At 43.5% G+C, this 17,761-nt stretch overlaps 1 protein-coding gene across 50 annotated transcripts in view; it reads left to right on the plus strand.

Moving 5' to 3' along the window:
* The window catches only part of RBFOX1 (RNA binding fox-1 homolog 1), a 2,224,270-nt gene that overhangs the window by 2,020,836 nt on the left and 185,673 nt on the right, over nt 1–17,761 (plus strand). For all 50 annotated transcript variants that reach the window (XM_067013731.1, XM_067013735.1, XM_067013738.1 and 47 more), the window contains one exon: nt 2,337–2,579. In XM_067013731.1, coding sequence (XP_066869832.1) covers nt 2,337–2,579 — 243 coding nt within the window. The remainder of the gene's footprint in view (nt 1–2,336; nt 2,580–17,761) is intronic.

Genomic DNA, 17,761 nt, shown 5'->3' on the forward strand with positions numbered 1-17,761 from the left:
CCCAAAGTTTCTAGGGTTTCTTGTCAGCCAGAAAGAAGTAGCATCTGTGTGGACTTTTCTGTGTACAAGAATGTATTCCTTGAGCAGCCCTGTAGAAGAGAAGAATGCTAGTCAGCTCATATATAGAAGAGGATTTTTTCTGGTATTAGTCAAGACCTTTTTGGTTGCAAGTAACGGAAAGGCTGGCTTACACTAAATAAGACATTTACTGACTCATGGAACTTAAACAGCAGTGTTACTCACTGCAGGAAAAGCTGGATCCAAGACTTCAAATGATGTCAGCAGGACTCAGTTGATCTGTTTCTCCATTTCTGGGCTCCGTTTACCTCTGCGTTGGCTTCTGCTTTAGGGAGGCTCCCTTCAAGAGGCAGTTCTTGGCAGCTCCAGGCTTAACATTATTTTTCCAGCTGTCAGTCATCGTGGTGAAAGAACTTCCTCCCCAAACTCCAGCCAAGTCCCAGGATTAAGCCTCACTGGAGTTGCTAGGAGTTAGGTAGATGGGCATAAGCCCAAGTCACTGTGACCATAAGAGTGGAGCCCTCTGGTTAGCCAGGCAGGGTAACATGACCACGTCTAGAGGTAACCAGGGATGGGCCCAGCCACGTCAGCACAATGTGGGGACTGGGAGTGCAAGTGGCCCCTAAAAGGAAACCGGGCTTGTCCTTGAAGAGGAGTGAACAATGAACGGCAATGACAGTAAATGTGGTTTCCCAAGGATGGGCACGGTTACCTTTCCAGCCGATCGATCCAACCCCAGCACAGACAGACCCTCTCAGCCCCTAGTGCTATGAAAACACGTTGCCAAGAAAGAAACGGCTGTTTATTTTTGCTTCGATGGCACAGACATTTGGAGAAATTAGTCTGGGGGAGGAAAGGGCCTGAGGGGAGTGTTTTCACTTGTAAAATGTTTTAAACTTATCCTAAGTGTCCTTCTCTTCCAAGTGTCATCTTTAACATTCTAATTAAGGTTCCTTCTAAACAAATGCACCAGCTCCTGGCGCTGCTCTAAGAATAAACTTTTTTTTCCCCCTCTCTGTCATAATGGTTTTTGCTGCACTCAAGTTGCTTTGGCTGAAGAAGCTCTCAAATGTTGGTGGCGGGAACCCAGGAGATGTGATTTCTGACACTTTTGCCCTGGTATCGTTATAGGAGGGCTGAAGTCACATCTAATTGACCACAGACAATGGGAGAGGCAGCTATTTGCTATGCTTAATTGCTAAGCTTTCTCTCTCTCTCTCTCTCCCTCTCTCTCTCTCTCTCTCTTCTCTTTCTGACTGTGCAATCCCATTTCTTCTTAAGACCGTGGAAAATTTAGACCTTTGGGTTACAGTCCCTGATGCCTTGTGTGTGTTTGTGTGGTGTGTGTGTGTGTGTGTGTGTGTGTGTGTGTGTGTGTGTAGGGTAGTAAAGTTATGGGAGTCGGGGTGGAGAGAGATGCTTCCTGAAATGGAAGCATTTGAATTCTTTTTTTTTTTTTTTATTCTTTTGACTTGCCTATAAGTATCACACTGCATGTTTTGCCTAGATGTGAAGGGTGAATTGTTACATAATACTCTGCTTATAAAAAAAATAATAAGTCAGGGAATGGGAGGAGGCATTGATTAATGAGGCTAAGAATTAAGTCCAGCATTTTGCAGAGATACTTAAAATGAGACAATCACAGAAGGCCATCTTTGTCCAAATTAGGCACTGAATTTTCATCAACTGCTTCATGTTGGCACTGGGAACATCAAACACACACACACACACACACACACACACACACACACACACACACACACCACACACACACTGTAACCATTGCAAGGACCACCACCCCCGTCCCATTATGTGAGCCAAATCACATAAAATGTTGATTAAATTCAAATGCTTACATGAATTGTCTCTCCTCTCAAGAACACACACGTGCAATTTAATCGGTCTTGGCATTTTAAGTATCAAATCAAGGCTCTGCTGTCACCAGCGACAACTACATGCTCACACGTTCCAAAACGGGAATGAAATTAGAAAGATCTGCCAGAACAACCCAATCCAGGAGAGCGCAGACCCTCACAGTTTTCGGCTCTTGGGCTGGATGATTTGGGAAAGGGTCTTCAACCCTTCAGAGCCTCGATTTCTCCATCTGTACAATGGGGCTCTATCTACAATGCTTACTGTTTCCTTATAGGGTCCGGTGAAGATTGAGTGGGAGGTATCCATCTCAGGCTCTTGGCAACCGTGCTGAAACCCACGAAGCATTCGGGGAGCAGCTGTCCTTGTGCCTGGCGGGGGGGGAAAGTTTCTGCTTGGTGCCCGCTCACGGTTTTCTCTCCCTCTCTCTCTTTCTGATTTTCCAGGGTAATCAGGAAGCAGCAGCTGCCCCTGACACAATGGCTCAGCCTTACGCTTCGGCCCAGTTTGCCCCCCCTCAGAACGGCATCCCCGCGGAATACACGGCCCCTCATCCCCACCCCGCGCCAGAGTACACGGGCCAGACCACCGTTCCCGAGCACACGTTAAACCTGTACCCTCCCGCGCAGTCGCACTCGGAGCAGAGCGCAGCGGACACGAGCGCGCACACCGTCTCGGGCACCGCCACAGTAAGTGCGCACTGGCCTCAGGGGGCGTGCTGGGACCCCAGGGTTCCGGGAATGACAGCGGGGCGCACGTCCACGCAACTGGTCGTGCGGGGAGGAGGGCTCCCTCCCGCAAAGCAGCCCCTAAGCTCATCCTTTCATCCGAGCCCCGCCTAGTTCACCTCACCTACGTGCATCTTCTCCTGGCACTGATTTAAATCAACACATTTTCCATTAACCGCGTGTATTTGTAAAGGGAAACGTTTATCTCTTTTCTGCTTCTATAGTTTTGCTTTTTCTGGAATTACGTCATCTGAGGGGAATCATACACTATGATTATGAGCTTGTGACAATATAATCTTTTTTTTTTTAACATCTTTATTTGAGTATAACTGTTTTACAATAGTGTGTTAGTTTCTCTTTTACAACAAAGTGAATCAGCTATACATATACATATGTTCCCATAACTCTTCCCTCTTTTGTCACCCTCCCTCCCACCCTCCCTATCCCACCCCTCTAGGATAATCTATTTTTTTAATGGCTTTATGGAGGTACCATTTACATACAATAAAATTCACCTATTCGAGGTGTACAGCTCACCGATTATTATTGTATTTACAGAATCGTGCAACCATTGCTACAGTCTAGGAATATTTCCATCACCCCCAGAATGAATCTCCTGCCTACTGTACTCACTCCCCACTTCCACCCCAGCCCTCCCGAGCCACATTCGTGGGAAATTCACCCATGCTGTGGCTTGAGTCCCTAACATCTTTTTTATTTAAGAGCCCCCGGGGGTGTGGGTGGCCTCAGCAACCAAGGGGCAGCAGGAGAGAATTTTGCATTTTGCTGGCGGAGGTGACACACCTCTGTGCACCAAACAGATCGATTGCATACGAATATGGATGAAATGGACTGAAAACAAGCAAACAAACTGAAAAGAAACTGTTTATCACCACCATCAATGCAAACTAGTATTGCTGGCTATCCATGGAGGACAACCACCGTAAACAAAGATAACGATGAAAATTACACAATGTTTATTTATGTACTACCTAAAAGAACCACACACCGTGCATACCGTAAGAGGTACATGTACATTTAGGAAAACTTGTTCTGCGGAATTCTTTAGAATCCTGGACACATCCAGCCTCTAGTCCAGAACACTTTATAGGTGCAAGGCAATTGGGCCTGTTTCTTCTGCCCTCTGAAAAACTGGTATTTGCGAAGAAGTTTATTGGTTTGAAGCACGATGTATTTCTTGTAGCCAAAGCAACCATTGACTAGCTTTGCTACCTGGTACCTCACTGATTTAGAGGTTAGGTTTGGAGATTTTTCAAAGTAATGTAAATTTTAAATTTTTCTGTTGCTTGTCCTCCCTTATTTATTGTGCCAAAATACATAGAACATAAAATTTACTGTTTTAACCATTTTATCGTATACAATTCGGTGGCATTCAGTACATTCACAGTGCCGTGCAGCCATCACCATTATATAGTCCTAGACATTCCCATCACCCCAAAAGGAAATCCAGTATCCATTCGGCAGACGCTCTCCTTTCCTCCCTCCCACCAGACCCTGGGAACCACCCGTCTGCTTTATTTCTGTCTGGATTTACCTGTTCTGTATTTTTCCCCCAAATGAGATCATACCATAGATGACCTTTTGTGTCTGTCTCTTGCTTAACAGAATGTTTTCAAGGTTCATCCATGCTGGAGCATGGATCAGTACTTCATTGTTTTTATATGACTGAATACCATTCCATGATATGGATAGATCATATTTTGTTTACCCATCCATCCATTGTTGGGCGTTTGGGCTCTTGGCTATTGTCAATAATGCTGCTATTGCCTTTTTAGTATTTGGCTGCTGTAACTTAGGGATGGGTTCATTAAATGGGTTTGTGGATTTAGTAGGTGTTTATTGTTGTTGTGTTGACTACCTAGTGATGGAGTTGTTTATTTGTATGCTAGTTGTTTTGTCATACTCAATGGTGGTAGGGCTTGAGGAGGTTATTTTAGGACTAAAAAAGGTCCCAACAGACATCATGTATTAAGCCTCAACATGGACCAACCATACAAACTGCTGTGGAAGATTCATTCATTCACTCACAAATATTTATTAAGCATCTACTCGGACCAGGGCTCATACTTGATGATGTGGTTGAACCGAACAGAAATGGTCCTTTCTCTCTTGTAACTTAGTGCCAGAGACAGAGAGTAAACATGTAGCAATAAAATAGCTGTGTAAACACACATTGTGATACGTGCTCTTAAGGAAAAGACAGGTGCTATGGGAGGCTAAAAAAAGATCAGAGGTACCATCTGCAAATGAGTAGTCTGGGAACATTTCTTCAAGGACACGATATTTAAGGGGAAAAGACAAAGCATCCAGGCAAAAGGAATACCGAGGTCAAAGTTTCCAAGGTTGGAAAGAGCTGGGCTTATTCAAAGAACTAAAAAAGAGGCAGTACGTCTAGGGCATATGAAGACGGTTCGGAGATGGCAAAGGATTAAATGGGGGCAGCCAGCAGGGATTGTATCCCGCAGTCCTAGTGGGTTCCATGTTGAAAGCTATGGGAAGCCATTGAAAAAAGTTTAAGCCAGAAAAGTTTAAAAAATGACATTTTGAAAGAAAGGGTTAATTGTACCTACCTTAAAGGAAATCTTAATCCAGCTGGGGAGTAGAGAAGCTCAACATCCTTTTCTCACAAAAAAAAACTCTCCAGAGATCAACACGATTACATTTAAATTGCGTATTGGATGTCCACGGTGCCCCAGACACTACAGGAGGTGAAACGATGAGCAGACAGGCTCCCTCCCTTAGAGAGCTTTTGGTCCACTAGAGAGCGTAGGATATGTGTTCTGTTACTTGTTATAATGTCGCAACTTCTAGAGCATGGATTTCCAAGGCTTTAGTGTATTATGATGATCGTGGAAGAAAACACTTTCTAAGAGATCTACCTCAAAATCACTGATGAAGCAGTATTATTTCGTAGGCTTCTTGTTGCTGTAACGGAAAACTCAGTAGGGAATGTATCGGCTTATAAAACAAAAAATTCCAGACAAGTGCTGGCTTTAGACACAGCTTGGTTCTTGGCATGCATCTATTAGGTTCCAACTGCATCCATCTCTGCCTTTTTTTCCTCTTGCTCATCATTCTCCACTTCTGTGTGATGGTCCTTCAAGTTCAGCCTCTTGCCATCACACCAGATTCCCAGTGAAAGACTCTTGGATTAGTCCACACAAGCAAGCCTGGGAATCACTCTCTCTCTCTGGTTTGCACAGTTCAGTGGCTGAAGCAGAGAATGGATATCTCAGCCATGGGGCCACTGAGGAGCCCCATTCCCAAATACATAGACCAAGGATGGTTCCACTGGAGTCAATGGTAAGGTGCCTTTGGGACTTCTCGTGAAAGGTATTTAACGGACAGCAACTGGTCAGAGCCAAAGGTAGTAAGGTGATCCATTTGTATGGACAGGCCTGAATTGATTCATTTGTTGAGTGTAGGGAATAGAGAGAAGGTCAAGGACTGATCGATCACTGGAGAACTCATAGGTGGTGAGGTTTGGAAGCAAAAGAGCTATTGAATGGGATGTAAAGAGGGTACCCAGATGGGGGCGTTGAAACAGGAGAGTGTTGTCATGGCAGCCTAGCAGGTGTGAACTGAGAAGACATTATTGAAGCTGGCAGTGTGGACATCACTGAAGACCCAGGAGAAAGTAGCCTTAGCAGAGTATTGGGGAGAGATGCCAGGGGGCCAGGAGTTGAAGAATAGATGGAAACTACCAGAGTGGGTACGTACAGTACCACTGTAAACATTTGGAGGGAAGAGGAAAAAGAAAAGATAGCATTGGAAGAGCACAGATCTCAGAGAAAGCAGTTTGTAGGAGAGTGGATTTTGATTCACTGTTTACACCACAGAGAATTGCCATGGGGAGGACAAGGAAGAAGAGATAGGGAAGGATGACTCAAGAAAGAAAGTGACAGAGTATTTTAGAGGAAATAGGAAGGAATATGACCAAGGGTACACAGATACAATAGGTAGTCTGGGAAAGGAGAAGAAATACTTTATTTTTTACAGCTCTATTGACATATAAATGACATACAACAAACTGTGCATATTTAAAGTGTGCAATTTGATAAGTATTGACATACGTACATAACTGTGGAACCATTGCCACTCGAGATAACAGACATGTCCATCATCCCCAAAGTTTTTTTTTTTTTTTTTTTTTTTTGGTAATCTGGAAACCACTGTATTTTTTGTCTGTATGTTTATATTGAAGTATAGTTTATTTACAACCTGTTAGTTTCAGGTGTACAGCAAAGTGATTCAGTTTTATGTATTTATTTTCTTTTTCATTTTATATATAGTGTTTTGACTAGTTTGTATCTTTCCATCCCAAACTCCTAATTTATCACCCCCCCCTTTTCCTTTGGTAACCGCACGTTTGTTTTCTTTGACCGTGAGTCTATTTCTGTTTTTGTAAATAAGTTCATTTGTATCATTTTTTTTTTTAGATTCCACATACGTAAGTGATATCATACTATATAATATTTGTCTTTCTCTGATTTACTTCACTTAGTAGGATAATGTCTAAGTCCATCCATCTTGCTGCAAATGGCATTATTATTTCATTCTTTTTTATGGCTGAGTAATGTTCCATTGTATATTATATATAACAGTATGGAGATTCCTTACAAAACAAAAATAGAGTTACCATATGATCCAGTGATCCCAATCCTGAGAACGTATCCAGGAAAAACTATAACTCGAAAAGATACATGCAGCCCTCTGCAATCTTCCCTCTCCACCTCTGTCGCATTCCCAGGGACCAACTGATTGGCTCCTATAGCTTAGTTTTCAGTTTCTAGAATTTTCTGTCAGTGACATCAAACATCGTATGCTCTTTGTTTTCTGGCTTCAGTCACTTAGCATCATGGTTCACAGATTCATCCATCTCGTCGCATGCATCAGTAGCCTACTCTTTGCATACCATTACGTAGCATGTGCCACAATTTGTTGATCCATTTACCTGTGGATGGGCATTTGAGTTGTTTTCCATTTGGGGCCACAAAAAAAGAAATGGCCAACATTACAAATAAGGGCTCCCATGAATATTTGAAAACATTTCAATTTTGAAACAGAAGAGAAGTGTCATGGTCCATTCTGGCTGCTGTAACAAAACACCACAGACTGGTTTATAAACAGCAGAAATTTATTGCTCACAATTCTGGAGGCTGGAAGTCTAAGATCAGGGTACCAGATGGTCAGGTGAGGGTCCTCTTCCTGGTTCAGAGCCTCTGCCTTTTCACATGGTGGGAGGAGTAAGGGGGCTCTGTAGGATCTCTTTTATGAGGGCACTAATCCTATTCATGAGGGCTACACCCTCATGACCTAATCACCTCCCCAAAGCTCCACCTCCTAATATCATCACATGGGGCTTTAGGATTTCAGAATGTGAGTCTGGGGCAGTGAATGGGGGACATAAACATTCAGACCATAGCAAGAAAGAAGAATAAATGTGTGAGGAAACAGATAAATCTTGAGGTCAAGAGATGACCTGAGGAGGTCCCTCTATACTACCTTCATGCTCACTATCAACTGACAGAGAGTGAGAAAGGAAGGGATTTAGAAGCAACAGAATGATTCCTGAAATTGAGCAAAGCTGCCAGGAATCTGGCTCATACAATTCTAGGGTTTTTGAAGGGCAGTAGGTACCTCTCTGACTTTGGAGAGTGTGAGTTTGTGGTAAGGCTGGTTATCTGGTGACTTTGTCTATTCAAGCACTGTTTGGGCAGCACATCCTGCTTACAGGAAGTCTTCAAGGAAAGAGGACCATGATAAGGTGAAGCAGGAGGGGCTTTGTGGCTGATCCTGAAGGAAGTCTTAGGACATGTACTCTTAGCTGGTTTGGGGAAAGAGCAGGCATCCTAAAAGGTGCCATCTTGTTTTCTGCTACAATTACATGCCTATGCTTTTCTCTCTTCTGCCAAAAGGGAAGATGTTTCTGTTGTCTGTGACCTACTTTTGAGTTGTAGTTCCCTGACCTGACTGAGCAGAACATAGTCTATGACAAGTTTCTTCAATCTGTCTCTGCATCCTTGTGCATTTACTGGGGGCACCTCCTCTTCACTTAACCTCAAAGTGGGTCAGAGCCATGGTTCTCCCAACCCCGGAAAACATGGCCCTGTATTATACACCTGATTTATTCCCCACAGGGTAGAGTTGTACCTGAAACAACTCTAACTGTCCTTTGACAGATATGCACTGTGCTTAATGCCAGTCTGAGGCCACTGGAGGGACCATCATTTCTTTGAAAAACGGAGTAGTTTGGGGTAAGAGAAAAGCTCCATCCATCTGGTAGGCTCCAAGAACATCTAATATATGCACATGATTTAACACGAAGTGCAGGATCTGTAAAAGGGAAGCAGAATGCACCCAGAGCTCCCAGCCGGAGCTGAGGAAAGTACAGACAGAAAAGACCTATCAGGTCATCCTTTCACTTCCCCAAGGGCTGAGATGAGTCCCTGCAGGACATTTTTCTGCTGAATGTCTATTTAATGTGGGCCTCCAAACACATCATGGATCACTGTGCTGACAGAGCCAATGCTGTATTATATCAGATACTGCTCCTGACAAGGTATTTTACTCTTGACATATTATAATTAGAGATTTGCAAGTGGTGAATTCTCCATGTATCTCCAATAGCAACTTAACTTCTATTTTTATCACCTCTGCAGTCTGTCTAAAAGTCTCCCACCAGCTCCAGTATCTGATGGGAGAAACAATGTGAGTTTTAGAGCTTGGTCCCTGAGCTCTGGGCTCTGTTGACAGAGAGAGGAGTTCTTTAAGGAGCCAAGTCCTTCTTGATCTTCAGTGCTTCCAACTGGAGTGCTAACTGTGTCTCCAGTTTTCATTAATACCTTTAAGAAGATAAGATGTGGCCTGGTGGTGACTTCCTCTTCTTAACCATTTACATGCTGGCTCTGCTTTGGAAGCCAATTGTGCAGCTAAGGTATGGGGAAATTTTCTCAATGCATTCCTTTTTGTTAACTAGCCATTATTATTATTATTATTATTGCAATTCAGGTTTGTGGTTTCAAAAAGTCACACACTAGAAAGTGTATATAATGAAAACTAAAATTTTCTCAGAAACAAGAGCCACCAGTTCTTCCAGAAATGCTTTATGCAAACACAAGCATATGCCTGTGTCTTAGTCCATTCATCCTGCTATAACAAAAATATTATAAATCGACTGGCTTATAAACAACAGATATTTATTTCTCACAGTTTGGAGGCTGGGAAGTCCAAGATTGTGGCACCAGCAGATTTGGTGTCTGGTGAGAACCCACTTCCTGGTTCATAGAGGGCTGTCCCATTGCTGTGTCCTCACATAGTGGAAGGAGTGAGGAAGCTCTCTGAGGCCTCTTTTATAAGGGCATGAATCCCATTAATCAGGGCTCCACCCTCATGACCTGATCATCTCCCAAAGGCCCCCACTTCCAAATGCCATCACCTTAGGGGCTAGGATTTCAACATTTAAATTTTGGGGGAATACGAACACTCAGTTTATAAAAGCCTGCTTGTCTATTTCTCCCTCTATCTCTAGTTTATCTCTCTCTGTCTCTAATTCAATCTTTACATCTTCTAACTTCTCACTAGTTCCATTTCCAAAAAGACAGAATTAAAATCTACTAAGCACCCACTTTGGCACCTTTTATATCTGGGAGATCATTCTGTATCATGCTTTGCATTCTTTTGCATGTTTGTCTGCTATCTTACGTACAGAGGTCTCCCATGGAGAATGGAATTTAGGTTGTTTCTGGGGTTCATCTTGCAGTGTCATTATTCCCAGTCAGGCTGTAGTGAGCAGCTGGGTACAAATATCGCTGTCCACCTCTGGTGTCTCTGTGTGAGTGGTTAAAGGTACATGGGTTTAAATGTTGACAGTTACCCTCCAGAGAGCCCATGTACAGCCCACAGACAGTCCCGAGAAGGCCTGCTGCCCGCAGCCTTGGCTAGCACAACACGCCACCCAACTCAGCTCACAGCCGTTCCACCTGTGTATGCTGGGCTGGAGACACCCCCTCTCTAACAGAAGAAAGTAACCTGAGAGCTGCCTGGTGTCAGGGAAAAGAAAAGGAAAGGCTGCTGCCATTGATTGGGGCCTGCTGTGGTCACAGACCCTGCTAAGTGCTCTTTCAATCTCTCATCTCATTTTATCCCCACAACAAACCTTTTACACGGTATTAGCGTTCCCCATTTTACACTGAGGAACCAAGAGGTTCAAGATGTTGTGGAGTTTGGAGGAGTTGTGATGGCAGAGTAGAGACCCTCACCAGATGTGGCCAGTGTCAAAGTCTAGACTTTCTTCAATCTCCAGGCTCTTCCCTACAAGTTCTCCTGGCCAGCAGCTCAGATGACCAGTGCCTGGGACCAGAGTGAACAATCTAGAACTCGCCCCAAGGCTGGGTCCTTCAGCCTGCTCTCCAATTTAAAGAAGCAGGTCAGCTAAGAACCTGGAATCTAGGTGTGTCAGGGTTCGCCCCTCTCTTTCCCGTTTCCAAGCTGAAGGCGCTTGGGCTGGTTGTTTGACCTCTCTGCTCTTATAGTCCTACTGTACCCTTCCTCCACAGTGGCCCTGCCCTTCTCCAAACACCCTTCCTCTTCCCTTCGAAACACTCATCAGAGACAAATTGTAAAGCGCCAGAGTCCTTCTCCCTGTAGGAGGACTTTGGCATCCCCTGCTTACATTTAAAGTTTGGCAAAATCACTGAGGGATGCCAATCTAAAAATAGGGTAAGTAGCTACATCAGAACAGGAGGCAGAGAATCAGTCTCCGAAACAACAATTTTCGCGCGTTGAACGTCAGGCTATGTTGTAATCATTTTACATGCACGATCTCGAGTCATCTTGACTCTCCATCACAAAAAAAAAAAAAAGAAAAAAGAATAAAAGTATGTTAGGAGGCATTGTCATTGCCATGTTACAGTTGAAAAACCTGAGGCAAGTAACTTCCTGAAGGTCATTGTAGCTAACAGGTAGAAACCAGGGCTCCAAACCAGGTGTGGAAGACTCAAGACCAAAACTCTTTAGGGCTCGAAGCCCAGAAGGCACCCCCAGGCAGGCCTGGCCACATACTCTGGGCTCTTCTGTGCATCCAGAGATGTGGCAGAAAAGAATGCTTTGCCTGGGAATTCCTCATTTCACCCTGGGAAGGGCCCCAGCAGACCCAAGCATGTGCAATATTACAGGCTTAGCGCGGTCTCTTGTTTGAGACCGGTGCCTTGAGCAAACTCCAATAATATGTTTCAGTGGCTTCAAAATTGTCTTTTCAGATGACAGTGTAGCTGAGCTGTTTTGTCAATATCAGTTCTGCTCTCCTAAGGTTCACATTTACTTTAAGGACACAGGTACTGCTGTGGCGAGCATTGCCCTCTGAGGAAGGCGCCATTAAGACCCTCATAAGCCTCGGGGCCCGATTGTACTCTCCTTGGTATGCATCCTGGACTTTATGGGATGAACGTAAAAAAGGAGATGGCCTTTGGCCAAATCGCTCGCTCCAGGGACCTGCTCAGTTACTGGGAGTCCCTGGTTGTTCCCTAAAGCTAGGAAAAGCAACCCTGGAGGGGAAATTGGTGCCTTTGAGGGAAAAGCCGAGAAGCCAATCAACCAGCTGATGCCGATAAGGCGTGATTAAGCCGAGAAGCCAATTAACCAGCTGATGCCGATAAGATGGTGACTAAGCAAATTCCCTGCTTTAGGGGTGGATATACGGATCAGAAGGTCAGAAGGGCCCAGTTGTCTGTGCCCTTCTGATCCCATACCTTGGTGCGTTCAGTTCCCTACCCCCTCTCGTCGATTGTTGCTGCACTTTGAGGACCCGCCGCGGCTGCCGGCAAGTGGCGCCCGAGCAGGGACCGGACGAGAGGGACATCTGAATCTCGGTAGGTGAATCCCCGGAGTAAAGAGTGAAAGTGTGGCCACATAGTAAAGTTGATAGTAACTCGGGGCAATAGTCAGAAGTAAAAAAAATATGGGACAAAAAGTATCCAAGGAGCGACCTGAGATTACTGATCAAGAGAAGGAGTTGTCCACCAGTGTTTTCCAGGCTTTCACAGCTAGAAATTATGATGTCTGTCTGCAACATCTTGCCTGCCTACAAGATATAAACAAAGACGATTATAATATAATTTTGAATACGGCAGTAGCTGAGTTTTTCAAAAGTAACCAGACAACAACAGATAGTTTAAGACAGACACTTAACCAGTTGAAGAATTAGGAAGAAATGGATGGACTAGATGATGTTGAAAACAGTATGTTGTATTACAATCAAGCAGTCATCCTGTATCATGTCCAACAGTATACAGAAGCCATATCCGTTGGTGAAAAACTTTATCAGTTCATAGAACCTTTTGAAGAGAAATTTGCCCAAGCAGTGTGTTTTTTGTTCGTAGACCTGTATATATTAACCTACCAAGCTGAGAAAGCTTTACATCTTCTTGCTGTTCTAGAATAAATGATTTCACAGGGCAACAATAACAAAAATGGAAAGAATGAGACTGGTAATTACAGCAACAAAGATGGGTCTAATCATAAAGCTGAAAGTGGAGCTCTAATAGAAGCTGCAAAGTCAAAGATACTATTTTTGTGTTGAAGTACATGTAGGAGGACAAGGGACTTTACTGGCCAGCCATAGTTTAAAGGTAGTTAAAGCTGTTACAAGTTTGAAGTTTCCCTCCTTTGTTCCTTCTGATTTTCCCCAATCTGATTTTGAATTCTCAAATCTGGTGCACCTTAAATTATAATAATGGTACCATTTTAATTTCTTCAGTTTCTCTTACTAATAATAGATTGGTTTTTTATAAGCATTGGGATTTGGGGAAGTTTGCATTGTCTTATTCTTATCAACTGGTTATTACTTGCGTTACACCCTCATATGCCTTGCTAATAGGAGATTTATAATATAACTTGTCAGAACTGTATATTTAGTACTTGCGTTCTGCCTATGAAAGGAACTTTTTCTGTTGTGATGTTAAAACAACCTTCCTATGTAATGCTGCCTGTAAATATTTCTGAACCATGGTATCGTAGTACTAGCATGCAAGCTTGGCTAGAATTATCGGAAGCTTTAAAAAGACCTAAACGAGTCATTAGAATATTAATATGTAGCAGCCTTAGCCGCTTTAACAGCCATAGCCGCTACCGCCGGTTTAGCATTAAGTAAAACTGTACAACAAGCACATTATGTTAATCAATTGTCTAAAAATACCAGTATTGCATTAGTATTACAAAGTCATTGATACTCAACTAAAAACTGAGGTTGATGAGTTAAAAAATGCTCTCATAGGTTTAGGAGACCAAATTATGGCTTTAAAATTGAAAATGCGTTTGATTTGCCATGCTAAATATACTTGGATTTGTGTGACTCAACACGCTTATAATGAAACTGACTGGGATTGGAACAAAGTAAAAATGCACTTTGTAAGTGTATAGACTGATGGACACATTAGTTTGGACATACAAAAACTTAATGCAGAAATACAAGCAATTCAAGAAGCTCATCTACAAGAAGATGGGCCCCACCAATTAATTCAAGGACTCTTGGATCAGCTTCAATGGTTAAACCCAATGCATTGGTTTCAAAGTGGACTCACAGGATTGATTACCGTGGGGTTATGTGTATTGTTGATGTTAATTGCATTACCTTGTTTATTACGCTTTATTGTTGGCCGTCTCGCTGCTCTTCGTCAGGAGGTATATGGGTTGAACTTGCATTATCAAGCTTTAAAAAATAAAAGAGGGGGAAATGTGGCAAGCATTGCCCTCTGAGGAAGGCGCCATTAAGACCCTCATAAGCCTCGGGGCCCGATTGTACTCTCCTTGGTATGCATCCTGGACTTTATGGGATGAACGTAAAAAAGGAGATGGCCTTTGGCCAAATCGCTCGCTCCAGGGACCTGCTCAGTTACTGGGAGTCCCTGGTTGTTCCCTAAAGCTAGGAAAAGCAACCCTGGAGGGGAAATTGGTGCCTTTGAGGGAAAAGCCGAGAAGCCAATCAACCAGCTGATGCCGATAAGGCGTGATTAAGCCGAGAAGCCAGTTAACCAGCTGATGCCGATAAGATGGTGACTAAGCAAATTCCCTGCTTTAGGGGTATATATATGGCTATGCTTTGTTATTAAACTTGCCTTGCAACCATCAGTTGTCTGTGCCCTTCTGATCCCATACCTTGGTGCGTTCGGTTCCCTACCCCCTCTCGTCGATTGTTGCTGCACTTTGAGGACCCGCCGCGGCTGGCGGCATACTGCTGCTTGTTCCCTCGTGAGGCCGAGTATTAACGCCTTTGCCTCCTGTCTTTGCTTTAGAATAAATGGTCTGTGGTTTTCAGGATGAATTGAAGGCCCGTGTTACCCAATTCCAGGACGATTTTACTGTTCCAGAGCCTCTGTTGACCAAAGAGTGCCCCGTCCTGGTGGCCCAGGAGACACCATTGAGCCTAGCTTAGGAGAATTGAAAGCTGTGAGCATCAGAGACCCAAGTCCCTTTGTAGGACCAGGCTACAGCCTTGGATTCCGGGAGAATTGAAGGTTCTTATGACAGGTCAGGAAAAATGGCTCTGGATAAGTAAATACCCTTAGGTGTTATCAGGAGAAGCAGTGAAGCATCACGATACAGAGCTGGGAGTTCCCATCCCAGTTCTGACCCAGGTTGGGACCACTGGCATGTGATGGAACCTCTCTGAGCCTCACTTTTTCCCTCTGTGTATGTGAGGCTATGACATCCTAATGAGATAATGCCAGTGAAGGGCTTGGCACAGAGATGGGCACACAGTAAACGTTCTACCATATGAACCATTATAATTAGGAAATAATTACATCATTCCCAGTGGGAAATCACAGCCTTCTCCTCTGTCCTGAATTCTTCATTCTAAATGTTTTTCAGGACAATAAATCCTTCCTAAGAATCGTGACGTTTTCTGTGTTAAGGGGGAAATGAAGACTCAAATCCCCACACTTATTTAAAAGGAATTCTTGTATGTGATGATTTCCGTACAAATAGTTTTCAGTCACTCACGCCTGAGTTCGGCTGATTGGTACAAGCAAGTCATTGACCTAAGTCTAGGTCCTGAAGAGCAAGGTTAGGATTTATGAAAGGACTATATGACTGAAGTTTTGTCCATAAGGCTGAAGCCATCTTGCTTTTGCTGAATGAGGAAAGATCAGACCTATTCAGTTTCCTGAGCGGGATTTCACTGTCATATTTCCATTGGAAGCCTTAAATCATCGGAAACGTTACATCGTGACTTTGTCTTCACTTGGTGTTTTGTGCTTGTTCATACCTGTATACATTGTCATCAGTTTTACCCTCTCAGTATGAGTAAGCAGTCTGTTTCCTTGATTAAGGTGTTAGTCTTTGAGCAAGTGTTAGCACGATGTCATTGTGAAGTGTGGGGATAATGATCAGGTAATTTGAAGATTTAGTGGAAGATGAAGCGGGCTGTCTAGGAGCTACACAAATGACTGGTTAGGTGTTGAAGAACCTTTGCGCACCTCATGGGCCTCAGGGAAGTGGTTTCATTGCTTTTGTTTGTTTTTAAAAGAATCTAGATTCAGACGTTAGTCTGTTCTGTGGGCAGTATTTGAATCCCTCATTAGCCAACCACCAGGTCATGCTCTTAATTCCTGGCCATATATTTTGCAAGTTGATAGTGAATTCCTACAAAGTCTGTGCTGTATTTGGATTTTAGGCAGGACAAAGAAGTTGGCTGTGCTTCGTTAACTGAGGGTACCTGGGGGCTTCAGCTAGACCCTTGGAGTGTTAGAGCTGGAGGGAACCACCTATTCCAATCTCCTCATTGTACAGATGAAAGGTGATTGCATAAGTTAAGGGCTGAAACCCAAATACTTTCAGGTCCAGGCAAGTAACATACATACTTGAAAGAGATTAGTTTATGATGGAGACATAGGTAAAAGAAATAATTAATTTTCCCCATTAATATAGGAATGATAAAACTCTAGGCATGATGCTATGTGACCGCTTGATGGAGGCCCCGTTGGTAGTCTTGAGGGCACGTGGTCCATCCAAAGGCAGTTCCCTGTCAGTCCATCCAATCACAGCCATATTGGATTGCTGACTCAGCATTACAATATCTTGTTTTTTTTTTTTTTTTTTTTTTTTTTTCAAGAGCAAGCAGCATTTTGGATTTTTATGTGCTTTCCTGTTCGCTCTTGTTTCACTTATTTCTGTTATCTGCCCAGCCTCTGAAGATACTGAGTTTATAACCCCCAACTTAGTCTTTGAAACTTCATTTATTTAGTTAATTTTTTAACATCTTTATTGGAGTCTAATTGCTTTACAGTGGTGTGTTAGTTTCTGCTTTGTAACAAAGTGAATCAGCTATACATATACATATATCCCCATATCTCCTCCCTCTTGTGTCTCCCTCCCACTACTTTTTCGATAAGAGGTGAAATTAGGAACTTTAATCCTTTGAGTGAGACTGTATTTCAGGTTCATAAAAAAGGCAGCTTGGATGCTTGAGCATGACAGTGCAGAGATGCATAGAATGCTAGAGCTGGAAGCGACCATCTGGTCTACATGCTTTCTTTACAAATAATGCCAAGGTTCAGAGAGGGAAAGGGATCTGCCTGAGTCACACAGTGAATATCACAGCAGAAACCAGAACAGGGACGTCCTGTAAGAAAATTTCCACTGCACCATGCCCCTCCCTCTGCATCCTACATGCTTTTTTTCCTATCTCCTGGATTCTGTAGTAGCTTTCAAAATGCACTTACTTAGAGTTATCTCTGCATTAAAATGGACAAAGCCCACTGACCCTGACTATAGGAGCAAGTCAAGCTATATGATTTAAGGCTTCATTTCTCTTTGATATGCCGTTTTGGTTCCTAGCCAGAGGTTTCAGCCACCACTGGGCCCTACATTCAGAAAGGCTTCCAGAATTCTAAAAAGAGTCTTTGTTTTATCTAGTTCTCGCCTGCAGGTCCTGGTGGTTGTGCTGAGGGGGCTGTGCTCATTCAGAACTGTTAGGTATTCCAACCGGCTCTAGTCCCAATTGCTCTTGGGTCCAAACACTCTAACTAGGGAATCTGGGTTTCCAGCTTTGCACCCCTGAAGAGCATGGAGGCTGTCGGATTGCCAGATTATAGCCTTTGATGTAGAGCTAGGTCCACGTCACT

The sequence above is a fragment of the Kogia breviceps genome, chromosome 14 (assembly GCF_026419965.1).
Source record: "Kogia breviceps isolate mKogBre1 chromosome 14, mKogBre1 haplotype 1, whole genome shotgun sequence".
NCBI lineage: Eukaryota > Metazoa > Chordata > Mammalia > Artiodactyla > Physeteridae > Kogia > Kogia breviceps.